Source organism: Mustela erminea, chromosome 11 (genome assembly GCF_009829155.1).
Source record: "Mustela erminea isolate mMusErm1 chromosome 11, mMusErm1.Pri, whole genome shotgun sequence".
Taxonomy (NCBI): domain Eukaryota; kingdom Metazoa; phylum Chordata; class Mammalia; order Carnivora; family Mustelidae; genus Mustela; species Mustela erminea.
In genome coordinates this window covers 93,360,872-93,381,127 of record NC_045624.1, presented here as the reverse complement: position 1 = coordinate 93,381,127, position 20,256 = coordinate 93,360,872, and the positions used below count along the sequence as shown (strand labels likewise).

The following is a 20,256-nucleotide window of genomic DNA, read 5'->3' as shown; positions in this document are numbered from 1 at the left end:
TGCTGGGTAGGGGCGCCCCGCACTGACCGGCTTCCGGAAGGGCAGGAGGATCTGGCGCCGCAGCACGTGGAAGAAGTTGCCGGGGGTGGAGCAGTTGACCACCACCCAGTTGCAGTCGTATAGCTGGTTGATGTCGAAGTTGGCCTCCTCCAGGTTCTGCGGCTCGAGGGAGAGGCCAGAGGCCAGCGGACTAAGCCCCTGCCACGGGGCTGCCTCAGGGACCCCGCCAGGAGCTCACGCTCTGGGTTCTCTGTCCCACTCCATCCCGCCCCTCCTTTGCAGACCAGGGCCACACCTGCACCCGGTTCTACCACGGGCCAGTCGGATTTGCTATAGAAACAGATCCCCGGTTACTGTGCCCAGTCGTACAGCTCCATTGACACCAGCCCAGAGCTGCCCAAGCTCCCTCCTCTAAGGCGTCTGCCTGAACCCAGTGCACACAGCTGCTCCTCACACGGCAGCGGGATGGGGACTCTCACTTCGGGGGCCGGCAGGAGCTGCCTACATGTCACCGAGGCCCAGTGTGCTGCCACCACCCCGCTCACCGGTAGGACGTCTGGATCGTCATTGCACATCTGCAGGAACCGCTCCGGCCGGGCAGAGGAATGTTCTGGGCCCTGGAACCACACACAAAAATTACATCTCAGGAGCTCTGCAGAGTGGGAGCTGCACTTGCCTGGACTCGGGTCACTTCTGTCTGATAAACTCTGACTTGCACTGACCCGCTGGCTCTTCCACCCTGTCCCCTCCCCCAGAGTGTGGAGGGGCCCACACCCCGGCTCTGCAGGGTTTCCGATGCCTTGTCCTGGGATGGTCTCTCACACGGCCTCCACAGTGAGGAGAGCAGGGGCGTGTAAGCTGGCCTCCTGCTTCTCGGCAGAGGTACAGCAGGACCTGACACTGGCCCTTGGGGATGGGGCGCACCGCAACGGCCATGCCAGCTTCCAGGGCCCGTGGGGCTCACCATGCCCTCCATGCCGTGAGGCAGCAGCAGCACGATGCCGTTCTGCCGCACCCACTTGGCCTGTCCTGGGCAGATGAACTGGTCGATGATGCACTGGGCCGTGTTGTGGAAGTCACCAAACTGGGCCTCCCAGAGGACCAGGGCATTAGGGCTGGCCATGGCAAAGCCCAGCTCAAAGCCTGCAGAGGGAGGAGGCGGGAGAAGAGCAGACTGAGTGGGGGGTGGGGTGGGAACAGGTGGCGGGTGGGGCGGCGGGAGGAGGGCCCGAGGGCGGGGGCACTCACCCAGGACCCCGTACTCAGACAGTGAACTGTTGCACACGGTGTAGGGGGCCTGGTTGGGCCAGAGGTGGTTCATGGGGATGCAAGTCTTCTTGTCCACGTTCTGGTCGTGCAGCACGTGGTGGCGGTGGCTGAGGCACGACACAGATTAGGGGGGCCGTGCAGCTGCGCCCTGCCCTGACACGCAGACCCGAGAGGCGGCCACGTGCTCCGCAGAAGGGCCCGCGTCAGAGCAGGGGAAGGCTGCTTCCGGGCCAACCAGAGTTTCTTCCCGAGAAACCCCGGAGCCCTCCTCTCCGTCCGCCGCGCTCGGCGCTGCCATGAGAACCCCGAGGGGATTATGGGTGTTACCTGAAGGTGCCACGCTCCACATCCTGGCCGCTCAGGCGGATGTGGATGCCCTCCTTCAGGAGCGAGCCGAAGGCCATGTACTCCGCCAGCGCCCAGTCCACGGTCCTGTTCTTCACCAGCTCCCCACGGGTCTTGAGGATCCGGCTCAGCCCTGCGCAGGCGCGGAGCTCACCAGCTGCCCGCTTGCCGCCAGAGCAGCACCGCCGGCGGCCCTGGTGTCCTGCCCTGTCCTCCCCGATGGGGCCCAACTGCCCCGCGGCTCAGCGGGCATCCTCACCTCCGTGAATGGTGAAGTTCTCCACAGGCACGGAGCTGGCCACGTTCCCGATGTGCGTCAGGATGTCCTCCGTCAGGCCCGTGGACGGGCAGGTCATGCTCCTCGGCTGCCCGTCCAGGGTGAAAAAGCCTAGGACAGGGGGTGAGCGGACACGTGGCTGCCACGTGGGGCCCACGGCCGGCCATGGGGGTGGGGAGGGGCGCAGGTGGGGCTGCTCGCTCAGTGGGGGCAGGGAGGGGTGGAGGTGGGGCCGCTGCTCACCGGGCCAGGGCGAGTCCAGCCAGTGCTTGATATGCAAGATCTTCTCGTCCTTGGACCGGGCGAAGGCCTCCTCGCAGATCCGGTCGTACTTGGAGATCTCCTCCTGCAGGGGCGGGCACGGTGTGGCCGTCAGGGGTGCCCTGCACAGCGCCTCCAGGTGCATGACAGCTCTGAGGCCCGGGAACAGCTGGCCATGTCACAGTCTTTGGTCCGGGCAGCCGCGTCTGCCGGCCGTAGGCCTGCTTGGAGTCGGAGACCTGTCCCTGCAAGCCTGTCCCCACCCTCCGTGAGCCGGAGCCGGGGCACACCTCGTACTCCGGCTGGTCCACCACGCCCTGGGACACCAGCAGCTCCGCGTACTTCTGCAGCACGGGCTTCTGCTTGCGGATCTGCTTGTACATGAGCGGCTGCGTGAACATGGGCTCGTCCATCTCGTTGTGACCGTTCCGCCGGTAACACACCTGCACACGGTGCGGACACACGGGCATCAGGGGCCCGCCGGCACCTGCCCGCTCTCCTGCGCGGCGCCCCAGCATACCTCCCCTACAGTCTAGACCTTCACAGCTGAGTCACTGTCACAGATGAAACGAGGGACCTGGGGACACCCAGCACAAGACCCCAGCTTCCTTCTTTCCTGGCCTGGCTCACCCAGGCTGGGGCCTCAGGAGCCCTGAAGAAGGGCGGCCAGCGGACCGCGGGAAGGCCCTTGGATACTGGTGGGTCCGCGGTGTGTGGGAGCCCATGTGGGGAGCAGCACTGCGAGTCAGTCTGCGGGAGGCCGCCCCTCCTCTCCCGCACACAGAGGCCGCTCACCAGGTCCACCACCACGTCCTTGTGGAAGGTGCTCCGCCACTCGGCCGCCACCTTGCACACGTACATAACGGCCTCTGGGTCGTCCGAGTTCACATGGAAAATGGGGGCATTCACGACGCGGGCCACGTCCGTCGGGTAGGGCGAGGAGCGGGCCATGCGGGGGTCTGTGGTGAAGCCAATCTGCAAAGGATGCGCTGCTGGGCGGGGCCGGGCGCAGCGCCACTAGCCAGTGGCCACTTGGCCGTGCCCGCCTTCCGGAGTCCCCAGGCAGCCGTTTGGGACTTTTTTTTTTATTGTTTTATTGGTTCCTATTCTGCAAATGAACTTCATGCACGTCCAACACACAGTTTGGAAGTATAAGAAAATTATAATTTAGGGGCACCTGGGTGGCTCAGTGGGTTAAAGTCTCTGCCTTGGCTCAGGTCATGATCCCAGGGTCCTGGGATCGAGCCCCACACCGGGCTCTCTGCTCAGTGGGAAGCCTGCCCCCCACCACCTCTGCCTCTTGTGATCTCTGTCAAATAAATAAGTAAAATCTTTAAAAAAATTGTAATTTAAACAAAGTTACGTATCTTTCCGCCAGCAGCAGCATAAATATTTTGATGTTTTCTTTGCCCATGTACATGTAACACATATTTAAAACTTCTGACACCATTCGTAACTTAGCAGTTCGCTCACTTAACGTGAGGAGCTAGCATTACAAGTTTCTTAGAAAGGAAAAGTTAAAGCCTTCACAGCAGTCCTTACTTTGTCAATGTACTACAAATTCTGTATTCATAATTTAACAACCTGCATTTCCTGACTTCTATGAAACGCCTCAGACAGACACAGTGTGATAATACCACAGCAGTCATGCCTGAGCTCCACGAACGTGACCTCTCTTCTACAGCGGGGCCTTGCCAGCCTGGACAATACCCACTGTCTTTTTACGCTTGTCCCTGCTTCACAGTTTTTAAAAAAAAAAGATTTATTTATTTATTTATTTATTTGACAGACCCATCACGAGTAGGCAGAGAGGCAGGCAGAGAGAGAGAGAGGGAAGCAGGCTCCCTGCTGAGCAGAGTCCGATGTGGGACTCGATCCCACGGACCCCAGGATCATGACCTGAACCGAAGGCGGAGGCTTTAACCCAACTGAGCCAGCCAGGCGCCCCTAAAATTAGTATTTTAAGGGGTATCTGGGGGGCTCAGTCAGTGAAGCGTCTGCCTTTGGCTCAGGTCATAATCTCAGGTTCCTGGGATTGAGACCCGCTGCTTCTCTGTTGGGCCCCCAGGCCCGTTCATGTGCATGTGCACGCACTCTCCCTCAGATAAAGAAAAAATATATGTAATCTTTAAAATTAGTATTTTAAGAGCACATAAGGCCATGAGAAAATAGCGAAAGGAGTAAGAAACGGGAAGAACACGGTGCATAAAACCAGGGTTCCTTAAAGAAGGATAGCCACCTATATGCTTGTGGGGCTGGAAGATAACACACCAAGGTCACATCACCATCTTCAGTAACAGGGTCAAAATCTCTCTTCTGTTTTATGTTTTTAAAAATATTTTTATTTATTTGAGAGAAGAGGGAGAAAGAGATAGGTCACAAGTAGGCAGAGAGGCAGGCAGAGAGAGAGGGGGAAGCAAGCTCCCCACTGAGCAGGGAGCCCAATGCGGGACTTGATCCCAGGACCCTGAGATCATGAACTGAGCAAAAAGGCACTGGCTCAACCCACTGAGCCACCCAGGCACCCCCAAATCTCTCTTTATTTTTATTATTTTTTATTTTTTAAAAGATTTTGTTTATTTATTTGTCAGAGAGAGAGAGAGCGAGAGCGAGCACAGGCAGACAGAGAGGCAGGCAGAGGCAGAGGGAGAAGCAGGCTCCCCGCTGAGCAAGGAGCCCGATGTGGGACTCGATCCCAGGACACCGGGATCATGACCCGAGCCGAAGGCAGCTGCTTAACCAATTGAGCCACCCAGGCATCCCAAATCTCTCCTTTTTAAAAACATGTTTCTGGCGCTGTCTCCATCTTTTATAAAAGAGCCACCTTTAGAGCCCGAGAACTGTCCTAAATAACTGAGACGCATCAGACGGCCGCAGAGCACAGAGTCCTCAGGAGGTCTGTGGCTCCCTGGCCCTGGGGCCCCCGTTACCTGGTTGTTGACGACCACATGGACAGTGCCGTGAGTCGTGTAGGAGGGCAGGTCGCTCAGGTGGAAGGTCTCATACACGATGCCCTGGCCGGCAAAGGCAGCATCTCCGTGCAGGAGGATGGACATGACCTGCGGGCACGCGAAGGAGACCCCAGATGCAACACAGCCCGGCTCACCACGGCCATAAGGCACACCGACGCTGAGTCACAATTTGCTTTTCCAAAAGTAATGCATTTTGAGATCATTTCCAACTTATAAATAAAAACAAAGTGGTAGAAGAACACAAGACCCCCCAGCCCCACTGGGCCCTGCCCTGCTCCAGTGGCACACCGGCCAGTCCACCACCGTCTGCTGCGGAGCCCACGGATGCCACACCGGGCATGGCCTGTGGGACCCTCCCAGCAGGAGAGCAGTGCTGGCCGGGCTCCAACCAGGAGCAGCTCTTCCCTCTCCTGTCTCCACGGCCTGGACAGGCCTTCGTGACCAGACCCAGGACAGGTGCACTCCACACTGGGAGATGCCCCAGCTTGCCTGCCCCTTGCTGGAGGGCGTCCCTGTGCTCACCTGGACAATGTCTCCCTTCCACTCACTGTTTCCCCCTCGGTCATGAGAACCTCTGGGTCCTGCTCCTCACTAACCCCTGCCCGGTGGCCGCAGCAGCCTCTCCTGGGCATTGCTAGGTGTCCCTCCTACGTGGATCTGCTGGTGTTCCGCCAGAGCCTGCCCCTCTCGTCTGCTATTCACACTCCCATGTGCTCGCGCTCCTGTCTCATTCACCCCCCGGGCCTGACTCTCATCACAGTACAGCTCCCACTGTCCCACGCTCAGTGTGAGGGCCCTGTGTCGTCTGGACGGTGGCCCCTACACAACCTGGAAGGAGACGGTTCTCCAGGAGCCTGGTGCCCCCAGCAGGGATGGCCGGTGCTGCTCAGGGTCCGCGTTTATAGGAGGACGCAATGCTGCCGTGTGCAAACCGACTGTGCCGTGCTATCTTCCCTCCACATGCACAGGCATATCCTAGACCGTGAGACCCCGCTCCCGCAGCCCCTGCTAGGAGGAAAAAGTCTCCCCTGTCCTCTCCAGGGGCAGAATCTGGATCTCGTGAACGGAACCCTGCATGTCCTGCCTCTGGCTGCGGGGATGCTCCCTGGGACGGGTGTGTGCAGGGGCCTCCGTGGAGGGGTGGGTAGGAAGGCCACGAGAGTCCTGCCAGAGCCTTCTCCACACACGCTCGGCCTCCTGCTGTCGGGTGCTCTGGGGAGCCTCCTGCCTAGATCGCCCGGGGAAGCCACACTGGGGCCCTCGCCAGGTGGCACGGCTGTCCCCGAGGCTCCCTCAGTGTGGTACTGGGTGCTGACACCAAGGGGCCTGGCGCTCCTTGCGTCTCATGGCGCCCCAGTAAGCTGACCGTCCTGCTGCACCGGGGGCTGCATCCCCACAAACACCCCAGGGCCCACCTGGGTCAGGCCCTGTCTTCTCCCAGGTCACAGAACAAATCCGGTCACATGCACAGAGAGAACGTAAGCTTTCTGAGACGCGGAAGGTCGTGGAACAGACTCCAGCTCCCTGAGCTCTCAGCTGAGCAGAAACCAGCTAACTGTCAGGCTTCTGGACGAGTGGCGAGGACAGGCATGAAGGGTCTGGATCCATGGTTGGGGGTAGGCTAGGGTCGGAGCGGCTCCCACACAGAGGTGGGTGCTCGAGGGGAGGGCTGTCTGCACCCGGAAAGAGCCCTCTCGAAAACCTGAACCTGGCAAGCACGCGGGCGGGCTCCCCAGCCTCTCCTGGCTGCACGTCTCACAGCAGGCCTAAGGGCTGCCACCATCTGGAGGGTGCAGTGTCCTTGGGCCTTACTTTCTTCCCCTCAGTGTCCCCGCAGTAGAACTGCTCCGCCTTCGTCTTGCCCATCACCACGGGGTCCGCGGCCTCCAGGTGGGATGGGTTTGCCACCAGCGACAGGGTGATGTTCCTGTCGGTCACGCGGTTGATCCGCCGGTGGTACATGCCCAGGTGGTACTTCACGTCCCCAGAGCCCTGGCACACAAAGACGGGGCTTTACTCCTGGGATGAGGGGGACGCTTGGGCCTTCGACCCCTTTGCTCTGTGCTATTTCTATTCCCAGATCCCCCCCATTCCTGAAGGTTTCTTCCCAAGGCTCCCACCCATGGCCCCAGGAGAAGGGCCGTGTGTCCCCAGTGGGAGGACCGGGACCCGGGGGCCACCACCCATGTGATGGAGTGGAGGCAGCCAGCTCCTGCCAGGGGGTGGCTGTCCTGAGTGAGGGTGGGGCTGAGGGTCTCGGGTGGTAGGGGTCCAGGGCTGAGGGTCTCAGGGCGGGGGTCCGGGGCCGAGGGTCTTGGGGTGGGGGTCCGGGGCCGAGGGTCTTGGGTGGGGGGGTCCGGGGCTGAGGGTCTCGGGGCAGGGGTCCAGGGCCGAGGGTCTCGGGTGGGGGGGTGTCCGGGGCCAAGGGTGTCGGTGGGGGGTGGGTCTCGAGAAGAAAACACGCGCCTCACCTCGTCAGCGGCTTCCAGCTTGGAATCGAACTGGCAGAAGATCTGCTCCAGCTCCTTCCGGATGACGTTGGCAAGCACGTTGAGCCGCCCCCTGGGACACAGAGGCGGGTGAGCCCAAGGCCAGGGTGCTGGGGACCGGTGGGCATGGTCACCGGGGCGGCGGGCGCGCACCTGTGGGGCATCCCCATGATCACGTAGTCTACCCCATTCTCGCTGGACTTGTCAATGATGGTCTTGAGCGCGGGGATCAGCACCTCGCACCCTTCCAGACCGAAGCGCTTCTCGGACGACCACTTCCGCTGCAGGAAATCCTCAAACCTGGCCAGGGACCGCCATGTCACCTGGGCCAGCGCCACTGCCCGCCCTCCCGGGGAGAGACCAGACAGCGCGCAGCCCGCACCTGGTGGACCGCACGAGCCGGGCCAGCAGGGTCCGCTTCTCCTCGTTGGTGAACTGCATGATCCCGGGCGTCTCGAACTTCTGCCGGATCCACTGGCACTGCTCCAGGTCGTTGATGAACATGAACTCCACACCGATGTGCTGACAGTAGGCCATCTGTGCGACACACACTCCTCCCCGTCAAGGGCTGCTCCCCCCGTGGTGTCGACTGCCCACCCAGCCCAAAAGCTGGCCGGAACAGCGTCCTCCCTTCCAAAGGCAATGGGGCCAGCTGCAGCCCGGGTTGCGGCCTAGGTCCGGCGGGTCATGCTGAGCCTGGCGAGCAGGGAGGGGACGGTAAGAACCGTGGGGCCAAGGTTTTCCTTTGTGTCAGGAAGATGGAGGCACCAGCCAGAGGATGGACGATTCTGGGAAGCCAGCTTCCTTGACCTCAAGGTTAGACCGTGGCCAGCGCCACAAGACAGAAGGGACCCGTGCTGCCCATGTATGACAGAGTCCAATGGCCACTCAAGATTCCTAGTTGTTTAGATTTTAAATTCTGCTTTTAATAATTGGCCCCTCCTGGGAGGCCTGGGTCCCACAGAAGTGTGAGTGCACACATTACAAAACAGAGGACCCTGAGCAGGGCAGCTGTGTCCCACCCATGGTGCTCACGTGACAGCTGGGAAGGCGGCTGTGTGTCCTGTGGGATGCGTGGGCTCAGTGCAAAGGAAGCCAGAGTGGGAGAGGACAGGAAAGCCACAAGAGCGCCCGGCTTCAGGTGCGGCCTTCGCAGGGGCCCGCGCCTTCCTGAGACAGGTGAACAGGGCCACTTGTCCTCCTTCACCCACAGCTGTCCGGGTGACAGCAAACCCCACATCAGCTCTGGAGTTAAAGAAGGACGCACCCTGGTGTGGCAGAGGGAGGCTTTAGAGACTCCCCAAACCATCTCCGGCAGCTGCACTGCCCGCGCACTCAGACGGCCAGGCTTTGCTCGGAGGGTGCATCTGTACTCTGCTGGTTTTCACAAGAGACATGGAGTCGGCTGGCCAGGTGCAGGACGGGGATGTGCCCTGGACCCCTCACTTGGGTCTTCGGAGCAAGGGCGGGCATCTTTGCAGGTGGCTCCATGATCGTGAAACAAAGGAAGGTCTGCCTGAGCTCACAGTACCCACCGAGCACTATACACACCAGCATTCCGGCCAAGAGAGGAAGATTGCGTCTAAGGATGAAGAGAAGTGGGGCTGGAAGAGCCTTGGTGCCTCTCTGAAGACATGTCACCAGGAGTGCAGGAAGCCTGGGGGCCGGCCTGGCCTGCCAGGCTGTCCTCCCTGACTTCCTGACTTCCCAGGGGCTGCCCCCCTGACTTCCTGACTTCCCAGTCAGGACCGGCTCCTGCTGCCAGAGCTTCATGGTCCCACGTCCACTGGGCCACAGGAGAAGTCACATGGCCCAGCCAGAGGGCCTGTGAGCAGGAGCCCTCCTCTTCTGCCAGTCTGAAAAGGTTTTCCTGGGGCCCAAATCTGGGCTGCAGGACAGAGGGGAGTGAGATGGAAGAGGGAGCAGAGGGAGCTCGAGGAAGGGAGGGTTGGAGGGGGAAGGAAAGAGAAAGAGAGGAGGAAAGGTAGGGGAGAGAAGGGGAGGGGAATGGGGGAAGCAGGAGGAGGAGAAGAGGGGATGGAGAGATGATGGGGGAAGGGGAGAGAGGCAAGGGGAGGGAAGGAGGGAGGGGATGAGGGGGGAGGAACGTGGGGTGGGGTGCAGGGTGAAGGGATGGAGGGAAAAGCAGGAGAAGGACAGGGGAGGGGAGGCAGGGAGGGAAGAGAATGGGTGAGGGAAGAAGGGAAGGGAGCGGAGGGAAAGGAAGGGAGAGGACAGGGGGAGGGAAGCAGGGGAAGGGGGGTGGGGAGGGAGGGAGAGAAGTAGGGAAGAGGTGAGGGAGGGGAAAGGACGGGAGGGGGTAGGGAGGGGAGGACGGGGGAGGGAGAGAAATAGGGAAGAGGGAAGGGAGGGGAGAAATCTGCAGAGAGAGGGGGAGGGAGAAGGTGGCTCCTTGTACCCCAGGGGCAGCATTTCCCCGACTTGAACAACTTAGGGGCTGGCAGGAAACTAGGAGGTGGAAACTGCAGACACTAGTGTGCGTCCACCACCAGGAGCACAAGTTTAGCTATTGACTTGGACTCACAGTTACAGGGCCCTGGGTCATGTGTTGTTTTTCCTGTTCTTGGCTCAGTCCCCAGGAGAAAAGGTCATGCCTTTCCAGGCACGGATTCTATCTAGCAGGACACAGCGTGGGGGCAACTCGAAGCCGCACCTGCCCCGGCTGCTCCCAGTGGCCCGAGCCGGCCCGCGGTCCCAACGGCTCATGCCAGCAACCTGGTGTGCACACATGTGTGTTAACACACACATCATGGTCAGCAACTTTGCCCAAATACCTGGAAGCCATGAGCATAGCACACAGGCTGGGATGTGGGCACCCTGGGGCCGGGGGAGCTACGGCCAAGGTCCCCCAGCCAGAGCCTGACTCCTGGGCTGAAAGTGAGAGCCATCAGACTCTGGCCCTCCATAGGCTGGGCTTGGGACCACGGGGACCAAGGCCGAGGAGGTCAAGCAGGGGGCTCTGCACAGCCCCGCTCTGCTCTGCGGGAAGTAAAGTGCTGAAGGTGCCCCGAGGAGGGGGCCAGAATGCCCCTAAGGTTTCTGGCTTGGAAGAAGGGCTGAGCTCCCCACTGGAGACTGTGTAGGGGTAGGGAAGGAGGGGCAAGCGCACTGTGCCAGCTCTCCTGCTGACCAGTCCAAGCTCTGCTTTCCAGACAACACCAGCACCAGATGCCTGGGACACCTGTGGGTGGGGCTTAGACGTCCTGGGAACGTGACACGGACAGACTTATCCGGAGAAGGACTGGTCTACAAGGGGTGCCGTTTCTGGGGTCCAGACCAGGGGAACCCCTAGCTCATTATTGTCCCAGAGAAACAACATGATCATGGGGTGAATTTACATTTTTCTAATATGAATGAAGGAACTCTCAGACTCTATTTGGTCAATGTATCAAAACATTCTCTCTCTGGTACTTAAGTCACTCAGATATTCTGCGTGCTTCCAGAACTCAGCGGCCCCAAGGGGCTGCTGGCCACACTGGACAGAGCGGGTCTAGACACTGCTGTCAGTGGTGAGGCCAGTGCGAAGGGAGGAAAAGGATGATGCTGGTCCTGGGTAGGTCCATTGGGTAATCCTGCCCACCTCTCCCCATCCCTCCCCAAGGCCCACACCCCTCCCCGAGGCCCACCCCTCCCCATGTCCACACCATCATGCTGGCACGAGGTCTCCAAGTCTCATTTCCCCAACAGCCCGTGGGGAAGTGATGAGGGCCAAGCTGAAATACTGACACCATGGCACGCTTGTCACAAGTTAAAGACAATGTCCCCAACAGACACTCAGACTTTTTTAGGCCACCACAGCCACGAGTGACACCAGCAATGGGATTCTGCTTTTCTGATCAGACCCCACTGCCTGCAGCAGGTCCCTGTTCATCAACTCCCGAGTCCCGGACTGGGGTGTGAGCAGCAGTGCTGGTGCCTGGCTCGGAGAGCCCCACTGCTGGGAGTCGTGCAGCTGGGGCTTGCCAGGAACGCCAGGTGCCGCCCGCGGTTCAGAGTGTACGTGCCCCACAGCACGCTGGGTGACAGCATGCTCCCTTCTGGGGAACCCCATGCCAGAGTTCTTGTTTCCTCTGTGTGTCTTACTAGGTAGCGTGGGCACCGACCCCCCCCACCCTCTATGGATGAGGGGCCGGACAAGGTGGCCGGCAGCAGAGCCCCCTGACGCAGCTCCATGCAAACCAGGTCCCGAAAGGCGAAGGGAAAGAAGAAAACAGAGGAAGGGTGGGAGAGCAGACAGACCTCTGTCTGGAGTGGGGAGCCCCGCTCCAGCCGCAGCCCAAGGCGCCCGGTCCCGGCTGGCAGAGCATGGGTGCTGGGAACCCCCACACCGGACATAAGCTCCCATGGGACCCAAACGCACAGACACTTTTTCTCCTCTGTGCTGGACGGTAAAAATAAAAAGCATGAATTTTTACCTACAAGAGAGCAAATAAGCTCCCCTTTCTTACACTTTTAAATGCGAGAGTCCCAAGAGAAATGACCACCCCGTTGGGAGGCCCCGTCAACACAGGCTCCGGCAAGCGCACACCACCACTGTGCCCGCTGCTGCGCGCTCACCTCCAGCCGCCGGATGATCTCTCGCAGAGGAAGCGCCGACTCTTGCCCCCCGATGAACGTGGTGGTGGGCAGGTGGAAGACCTTGTCCAGGTCAGACTCGTCCAGGCCGTAGAACCCTGCAGGGGTGTGGAGAGACGGGCACAGCCACACAGAGGCCACAGTTTAAGGAAAGGGGAAGGGATTCCCCAGAGGACAGAAAAAAGAAAAAAATTCATAAAAATCTCTGATATACATGAAAATAAGTAATAGTTTACAGCCAGAAACACACACTTGAACAACAAACAGAAGCTGAGAATATTGCCAGCACCGTAGCTAAACAAGAGTAAATCCGTGTTACACGTGTGTCAGTCCTGAGCATCGTAATCCTAACTCAGAAACAGATGCACTGCAAGGTCCCGGACACACAGATTCGACTTGGAAGGCACTGGTGAGTGGATCGGAGAGCAAAGGAGAAGTAGTTCAGGAAGGAGCATAGGCAGATACTGAGGAGCTGGCGTGGGGGAGCCCTGCATCCTGTGTGAGGATAGGATGGCAGCCGGGGGACGGAGGCAGGGGTGACGGCCGCCCCCTCTCCGAACCGCCCGTCTGCACCTGTCCTGCACGGGGTACTCGGCAGGCCCCCCGGCCCCCGCTAACACACATCCACGGACTAGTCACCAGCACTTCCCGCAGTGCCCGCTATGCAGGCGTCTCCTCTGACAGCGGATCTCAAACTGACCCAAACGCAGGCGAAGGGCTCCTCCTCGGGCATGATGGTTTTGTTTCCTGTCACGGTGACTGTCACGGGGAAGAGGCTTGGAGGACTGCCGGGCAACAGAGTAGACTGGGCTCCTGCCAACCTTGAGAGCTCATGCCGGTGGGGGTCACACCAAAATGCCGGACGCCAGCAGGCCACAGCCCGGGACACCCAGCTGCCAAGGTCACACTCTGTCCCAGTTTTGGCCTAAATGCTGACGGAACAGAGGGCCGGGAGTCGGCCTCAGGCTGTGGCAGGCAGAACCCAGGAGGTCTTATATCTGCAGGCCCCACTCCAGGGCTGACACCCTGTCAAGGTCATCGGTCATGGGGGGACCAGGAAAGTCCAGGTGTTCCCATCCAAGCTGCCATGGGGACCATAGCCCTAATGCATTTAACACTTTAGCACACATTTTTTAAGTCTTAAAAGCAAATTCTATTTCCTAAACCCTTTTGGCTTTCTTGAAACAAACGCAAACTGGCAAGCTTTTTCATGTTGGGGCAGTGTCAGCAGCAGTGGCTTGGGGAAAGGCACGCACCCCTTTCCTGCTGTTCTATCCAGAATGAGGTCAGGCCACCACACAGTTCTGCTGAGGCTCCGGGAGCTCACCAGCTGGCTGGTGGTATTTACGGAGGACAGTCAGGATCACATGGGGGGCATTGTCCCCAGATAATGAGAACAGGCATGCATACTCTGTTGGGAATGCGCTGATCAAGAGAGCCTCAGCATGGTAGGACCCACCCAGCATGCGCGCGGCTCCTCGCCCTGTCAGTCTGCACTGACCAGTCCCGGGCTGTCCTATGGCTACGTTCTTTAGTCACAGAAGAAACTGACTTTTGGACACCTGCTTCCGGGAAGGTGGAGCAGACATATTTCTAACTGTGCCCCACGAACTGCAACTACAAAGCCCAGACACCAGAGGTAAAACAAACACAGTGCAGAAGAAGGCTGACCAGCCAACAAGGCCCCCAGATCTCCTTCTGGGCTCCCAGACCCCAAACTTGGGGCAAAGAACAAGCAACCTGAGAACTCTTCCAGATACAGACAAAAGAGCCCCAGTGAAAGCCACTCTCTCTAAAGGGTCAGGAAAGGGGCAGCGGAGCAGGGCTGAGAATTCAGACAATGACCACTCTATTCTGCCCAAATATGCAGTACACGCTGCAGCCCAGTCACACCCCTGCAGGCTGCGAGGCACTCCAGCGTCCAGCTCCATCCCAGGGTTTCAGGGAAGGCCCAACAGAGAGCCCAGACTTGCTCCCCAAGAAGCGGATGCACCAGCCCACTTACCCATCCCAGCATCAGCAGAGTCCGTGGGCACTGGGGCCCCTCCCTCCAATGGCAGTGTTTAGACAGGCCCTGCTGTAACAGACATCGGAGTACGATTCTAAGTCTGATAATACCCAAACATCCCGGTTTCTATTAAAGAATCCCTCACAACAAGAACCAGGAATCACTCAGACTGAATGGGGAAAGATAACCTATGGAACCAGCTCCCAGTAGCACGGACACTGGAACTACCTGCTTGGGGCTCTCCAGGAGCCGTCCTCAGACACTTCAGTAAGCACTCAGAATATGACAGGAACCGTGGGCAACTGAGTGTCTACAAAAACCGAAGATGCATAAAGGACCAAATGGGAAAGTCTGAAACTGCAAAATGTAATCACCCAAATTAAAGTGGGCAGGTGGGGTTGAGGGCAGAGGCAAGGGTCAGAGGACCAAGGACCCTGAAGACAGAACAATAGAGATGAACCAATGTGAACAACAGAGAGAGATGAAGAAAGCCTTGGGGACATGAACGTAAAACAAAAGCCTTCATGTTTGTGCACAAGAATCCCAGAAGGGGAGGAGGGAGAGGGAAGATGAAAAAAGGGACCTGGGAAATAATGGCTGAAATGCCTAAAATATGGCCAGAGACTTCAACCAGGGTGAACGCCCAGGAGAAACACAAAGAAAACCACGCCAAACATGGCATAATTACACTGCTCAAAATTAAAGACAAAGAAAAAAATCTTGAAAGCAGCCAGAGTAAAAGGAGGGAGAAACCACTTGAAGGTAGAGGGTTTCTCATCAGGAGCCGGGGTGCAGGGGAACACGGGTGCACACTTTTTCAGAGACCTGTGTCCAGGGATAACGCCCTTTAGGAATGAAGGGGAAATGGAGGCATTCTCAGTTGCAGGGAATGGAAAGAGTCTGTCACTTACAGGAATGGCTACAGAAAATTCTCTACAGAGAAAGCAAGTGACATCAGAAGGGATCTTAGACATTAGGGAGGAAGAACATGGAATAAAAAGGACAGGTTAATAAAGCAGACTTCCCTTCTCCTCCTGGGTCTTTTAACTTAGGGCTGATGGTTGAGGCCAAACTATGCCACTGTCTGATGTGGTTCTAAACATGTAGAAAAAATATTTAAGGCAATTTTATTTTAAATGAAGACAGTAAAGGGATAGAGAGGGAGATACACTGTCTACACTTCATTTGAACTCATAAAATAGTGATACCAGTAGATTGTGATGAAATGTAGATAAAGAATATCATACCTAGATAAGCACAAAAAAGACTGAAAGCAACTACTAAAAACACAAAAATATGACCAAAAATACTATATAAAAATAAAAATGAAATTCTAAAATATAGGCTTAAAAGCCCATCTGAAGTCAGGAGAAAGAGGGCAGAAAAATGAAAAAGAGAATAAACAGAAAATAAAGAACAAGATGTTAGACTTAAGCCCCAGCGTATCAATAATTACATTAAATATAAGTGATCTAAATATACCAACTAGAAGACAGAGACTGGCAAAATGGATTAAAAAAAATGAACAAGGACCCCACCAGATGCTTGTCTACAAGAAACCCACTTCAAATATAATGACATAGACAGATTAAAAGTAAAAGGATAGAAAAAAATAAAAATGTAAACACAACCAAAAGCAAAGGTAGCTGTATTATTATGAGATATAGTAGACATCAGAGCAAAGAAAATTACTAGACGCAGGGAATAGCATTACGTGACGACAGGTCAATCCACCCGGAAGACAGGAATCCTAGCCGTGCATGCACCCAATGGAACTACAAATAACATGAACCAAAAACTGAGGACAGGAAGGAGAAACACACAGGGGTGCCTGGGGGGCTCAGATGGTTAAGCGTCTGCCTTTGGCTCAGGTCATGATCCCAGGGGCCTGACACTGGGGCCCTGCATCGGGCTCCCTGCTCAGTGGGGAGTCTGCTTCTACCTTTCCTTCTGCCATTCCCTCTGCTTGTACTCTCTGACTCCATCTCTCTATCAAATACATAAATAAAACATTAAAAAAGGGAGTGAAAAAGGAGAAATAGAGAAACCCACAAGTATAGTTGGAGACTTCAACTTTTCTCTCTTGAGAATTCATTGAAAGAGTGAACAGAAACTCGCCAAGGATACAAGAGTCAACCACCACCGACCAGCAAGCTCTAACGGGCATTTACGGCACACCGGACGCAACCACAGCAGAGTATACCTTAGTCCCAAGTGCCCTGGGGCATATGGGAAGACAGACAATTCCTGGGCCATAAAAACTCCTGGTCAAGTTTAGTAGAACTGAAATCATACAGAGTGCATTCTCTAACCAAAATGGAATTAGACTAGAAATCAGTAAGACAGATAAAGGAAAATCTCCAAATTACTGGAAATGAAACTACACACTCCTGAACGATCCATAAATGATGGAGGAAGTATTACAGGGTATTAACACTGAACTGAATGAAAATGAAAATATGATACCAAAATCTGTGTCACAGCTAAAGCAGTTTCCAGAGGAAAATCTCAGCAGTAAACACACACATTACAGAAGAGGCAAAGTCTCACGGCGCAGGAGTGGCTCAGTCACGTAAACAGCTGACTCTTGGCTTCAGCTCAGGCCATGCTCCCGGGGTTGTGAGATCAGCTCTGGGTCAGGCTCCATGCTCAGCACAGAGTCTGCTTGAAGTCGCCTTCTCCCTCTACCCCTACCCGCCACACGCAACAGACATGCACGCTCTCTCTCCCCCTCTCTTTCTAAATAAATAAAATCTTAAACAAAACAAACACTAACAGAGACACAAATTACAGGTATCAGGAACAAAACAGGGTAGCAATACAGACTCTGCAGATATTAACAAGATACTAAGGGAATCCTATGAACCACTCTCTGTAAGTACACTTGACAAGTCAGATGACAGCATTCGGAGAACAATACAAACGGCCATTACTTGACTCAGTACAAAACAATTTGCAAGAGCTCTACAACCATTAAGGACATTGAATTTCTAAATAAAAAGCTTCTGAAAAAGAAACACCCATGTGTTCTTGCCGAAGAAGTCTACCAAATGCTTCAAGAATAATTAACACCAGCTCCACATAATTTCTTTCAACACAGAAAAGAAAGAAGGAAAAAAAAAAAAACCCAACCACAATAATTCATTTTATGAGGCTAGAACCACCTTGATACGAATGGCAAAGACAGATGAGAAAGAAAATTACAGACCAACATCCCTCATTAATATAGATGCAGGAAATATGTAGTTGCAGCAATATTTAAAAAGAATTCAGGACTGTGACCAATGAAGTTTATTCCAGTGATACAAGGTTGGTTCAATATTTGAAAATCAATCCGTGTAATCCGCCGTACTATCACGTTAAAGAAAAATCATCTGTGTCAACAGATGCAGAACATTTTCACCCTTCTTCAAAATAAAAACCGGCAAAAAAATATGAATAGAAGGGAACTTTGTCAACTTGATAAAGAACATCTATAAAAAAATCTATAGCTAATACTAAATTGGTGATGAAGGACTGAGAGCCTTCCCCCTAAGATCAGAAACAAGGTGAAGATGTTTATTCTCAGCACTCTTACTCAACAGTGTTTACGATTCTCGCCAGGGCAATTAGGCATGCAAAGGGAATAACAGGAACATGGGTTAAAAAGGAAGAAATAATTATTCCTCTTGTTAGATGACATGATTCTCTACACAGAAAATTCTACAGAACCTACTCCCCCCAAAATAAAGTCCTAGAGTAAGTGAGCTCAAGTAAGGCCACAGGATACAACATGAATACAAAAATCCACTGTATTTCTAGATATTAGTAATGATATGTAGACACTAAAATTAAAAAGAAAAAGAATCTTGGGTATAAATCTAACACGACATTTCCAGGACTTACACAAAAAGTACAAAAAACTGGTGAAAGAAATAAAAAACGATCTAAGTAAACAGACAGGCATACTAGGTTCATGGATTGGGAGGCAATGGAGTCAACATGCCAATTCTCTTAAAAGGATCTGTGGATTTAGCACTGCTGTCACCAAAATGTCAGCAACTTGTGTGAACAGACAAGCTGCTTCTCAAACTCATCTGAAAGAGAAAGGCCCTAGAACAGCCACAACAGTTCCGAAGCAGGAAAATAAAGCTCAGTAGTTAGGGTAACCAAGAGAGTTTCAGTGGTGGGGGAACAGGTACAGAGACTATAGGAAAGGATCGAGAACCCAGGGACAGATTGGTGCAAGTCAATCCAACTGACTTTTGACAAAAATGCAAAAGCAATTCAACAGAGGGAAGACAAACTTTCCAGGTGTTGGGGCAACCGGACAACCACAGCCAAAAAAACTCCCCCAAAATCAACAAAAAAAACCCCCCTCGACCTAAAATTCAGTTTTTATCCAGAAACTAACTCAAAATGGATCAAAGATTTAAATGTAAAATGCAAAACTGGAGAACCATTAGAAAAATACATAGAGCGGTGTCTGGGTGGCTGAGAAGGAGAAGTGGCCAGCGGGATTTCAGCTGAGGTCATGATCCCCGGGTTGTGAGACGGAGTCCACCGTCAGGCTATGGGTTCTGCACTCAGTGTGGGTCTTCTCTCTCCCTCTATCCCTCCCTCCACGTATACTCTCCCTCTAAAATAAATAAACACATCTTAAAAAAAAAAAAGAAAACGGGAACAATGCCAAGGTCCTTGAGTGAACAGCGACATGTGGGACACCCACAGAGAGGGTTATGCTCAGCAAGAAGGGACAAACCAGTGTTACAAACCCACCTGGCTTGAACCCCAGAAAAACTGGGTTGACTGAAAACTGCCAATTCCCAAATGTTATACACTGTAGTCCCATCTGCATAACGTCCTTGCACTGCCAAAAATGCTCCAGAAATGGAGCCCAGGATCTTGGTTGCCGGGGCCGAATAGGAGGAGGATGGAGGGAAGGCGGGTGTGGCTAAGGAAGGCTACAGGAAGGCCCCGACTGGCCTGGCCAGCACCCTGGTGGGACGCGCTATGGTTTACAGGATGTCACCATGGGACGGGCCTCAAGGCAGGAGGATCTCTGCGAATTCTTACAACTGCCTATGAATCCACAATGATCGTGAAACAAAGTGTCATCAGAACTGGGGTCTCACAGCTGTGGTGAGATGGAGGAAAAAGAGAACTGCCCAGGGCCACCTAGCATGGAAGGAAGACTAGCCACCAGGGGCGTGACAACAGGCAGATGGACCCCAGCCCTCACTCTGGATTCTTCAAAGTGTTTTGCCCAGAACCACGGGTCACTGAGGATTCCTTATGTCATGAAGTAAGTTTCTATCAGTACTTTAGTTGTCCTTCAAACATGGGAAGATCAAAAGAGAATCTTGTCCCAAATGCCCCAGAAACAGAACCAGAAAGAATCCAGAGCCCAGTCGAAGGCACAGCACGGAAGGTGGAGGAGAGGGTGTGCTGACATGCAGACGCCGTGTGGCCTCCGCCCCGGCCCGCTGGGCAGGAGCTCCAGGTGGCCTGCACTGGAGACAAGCTCAGCAAAGCAGCAGCGAGACACACGGGAGGTGAGAATGGACAGGAACAGAAATGACACAGAAGTGGCGCCCCCTGCTGGGTGAGAGTGGAGTGATGGGACAATGCATGTGAGGACAAGGAACAGCCAACTTTCCCCAAATGGCATGCTGGGAAAAGTTGCACATCCTGCTCAAATGAGGTCCTCAGCTCTGGAGAGGTGAAGGGCGCGTTATTTTCCTACCTCCTACTGTTAGCATTCGGAGTCGTTCCTTGAACACTGCAAGGTCTGAGAGGCAGAGTGAGGTGGCGTGGGTGAGCGCAGAAGGAAAAAGACAGCGAGAGTTAGTTCCAGACCCGGACATCCCAACCCTGCACTGTCACCGCGGTCACGGGGGGGGGGGGGGGGGGGGGACAGACAACGCCACACAGACAGACACTGAAGGGGAACAGGGTGGGGCTTGGGGGGCCGACAGCGACTGGGTGCATGTGGGAGCTGCTCAGAAACAGCCAGAATGAGGTGAGCCCACAGGAGGGAAAGGCCGCTTCCTGCACAGG

General features: G+C 55.2%; 1 protein-coding gene across 5 annotated transcripts in view; it reads right to left on the bottom strand.

Moving 5' to 3' along the window:
• Positions 1-20,256, bottom strand: part of OGDH (oxoglutarate dehydrogenase) — a 53,432-nt gene that overhangs the window by 5,057 nt on the left and 28,119 nt on the right. For 3 of the 5 annotated variants that reach the window (XM_032305507.1, XM_032305505.1, XM_032305506.1), the window contains 16 exons: positions 19,943-19,987; positions 12,192-12,307; positions 7,996-8,150; positions 7,767-7,913; positions 7,596-7,686; positions 6,937-7,116; positions 5,083-5,211; positions 2,948-3,127; positions 2,443-2,595; positions 2,135-2,237; positions 1,874-2,002; positions 1,597-1,747; positions 1,249-1,376; positions 965-1,143; positions 546-617; positions 28-156 (listed from right to left, as the gene is read on the bottom strand). In XM_032305507.1, coding sequence (XP_032161398.1) covers positions 28-156; positions 546-617; positions 965-1,143; positions 1,249-1,376; positions 1,597-1,747; positions 1,874-2,002; positions 2,135-2,237; positions 2,443-2,595; positions 2,948-3,127; positions 5,083-5,211; positions 6,937-7,116; positions 7,596-7,686; positions 7,767-7,913; positions 7,996-8,150; positions 12,192-12,307; positions 19,943-19,987 — 2,087 coding nt within the window. The remainder of the gene's footprint in view (positions 1-27; positions 157-545; positions 618-964; positions 1,144-1,248; positions 1,377-1,596; positions 1,748-1,873; positions 2,003-2,134; positions 2,238-2,442; positions 2,596-2,947; positions 3,128-5,082; positions 5,212-6,936; positions 7,117-7,595; positions 7,687-7,766; positions 7,914-7,995; positions 8,151-12,191; positions 12,308-19,942; positions 19,988-20,256) is intronic. The other 2 variants (XM_032305509.1, XM_032305508.1) reach the window with 1 other exon arrangement.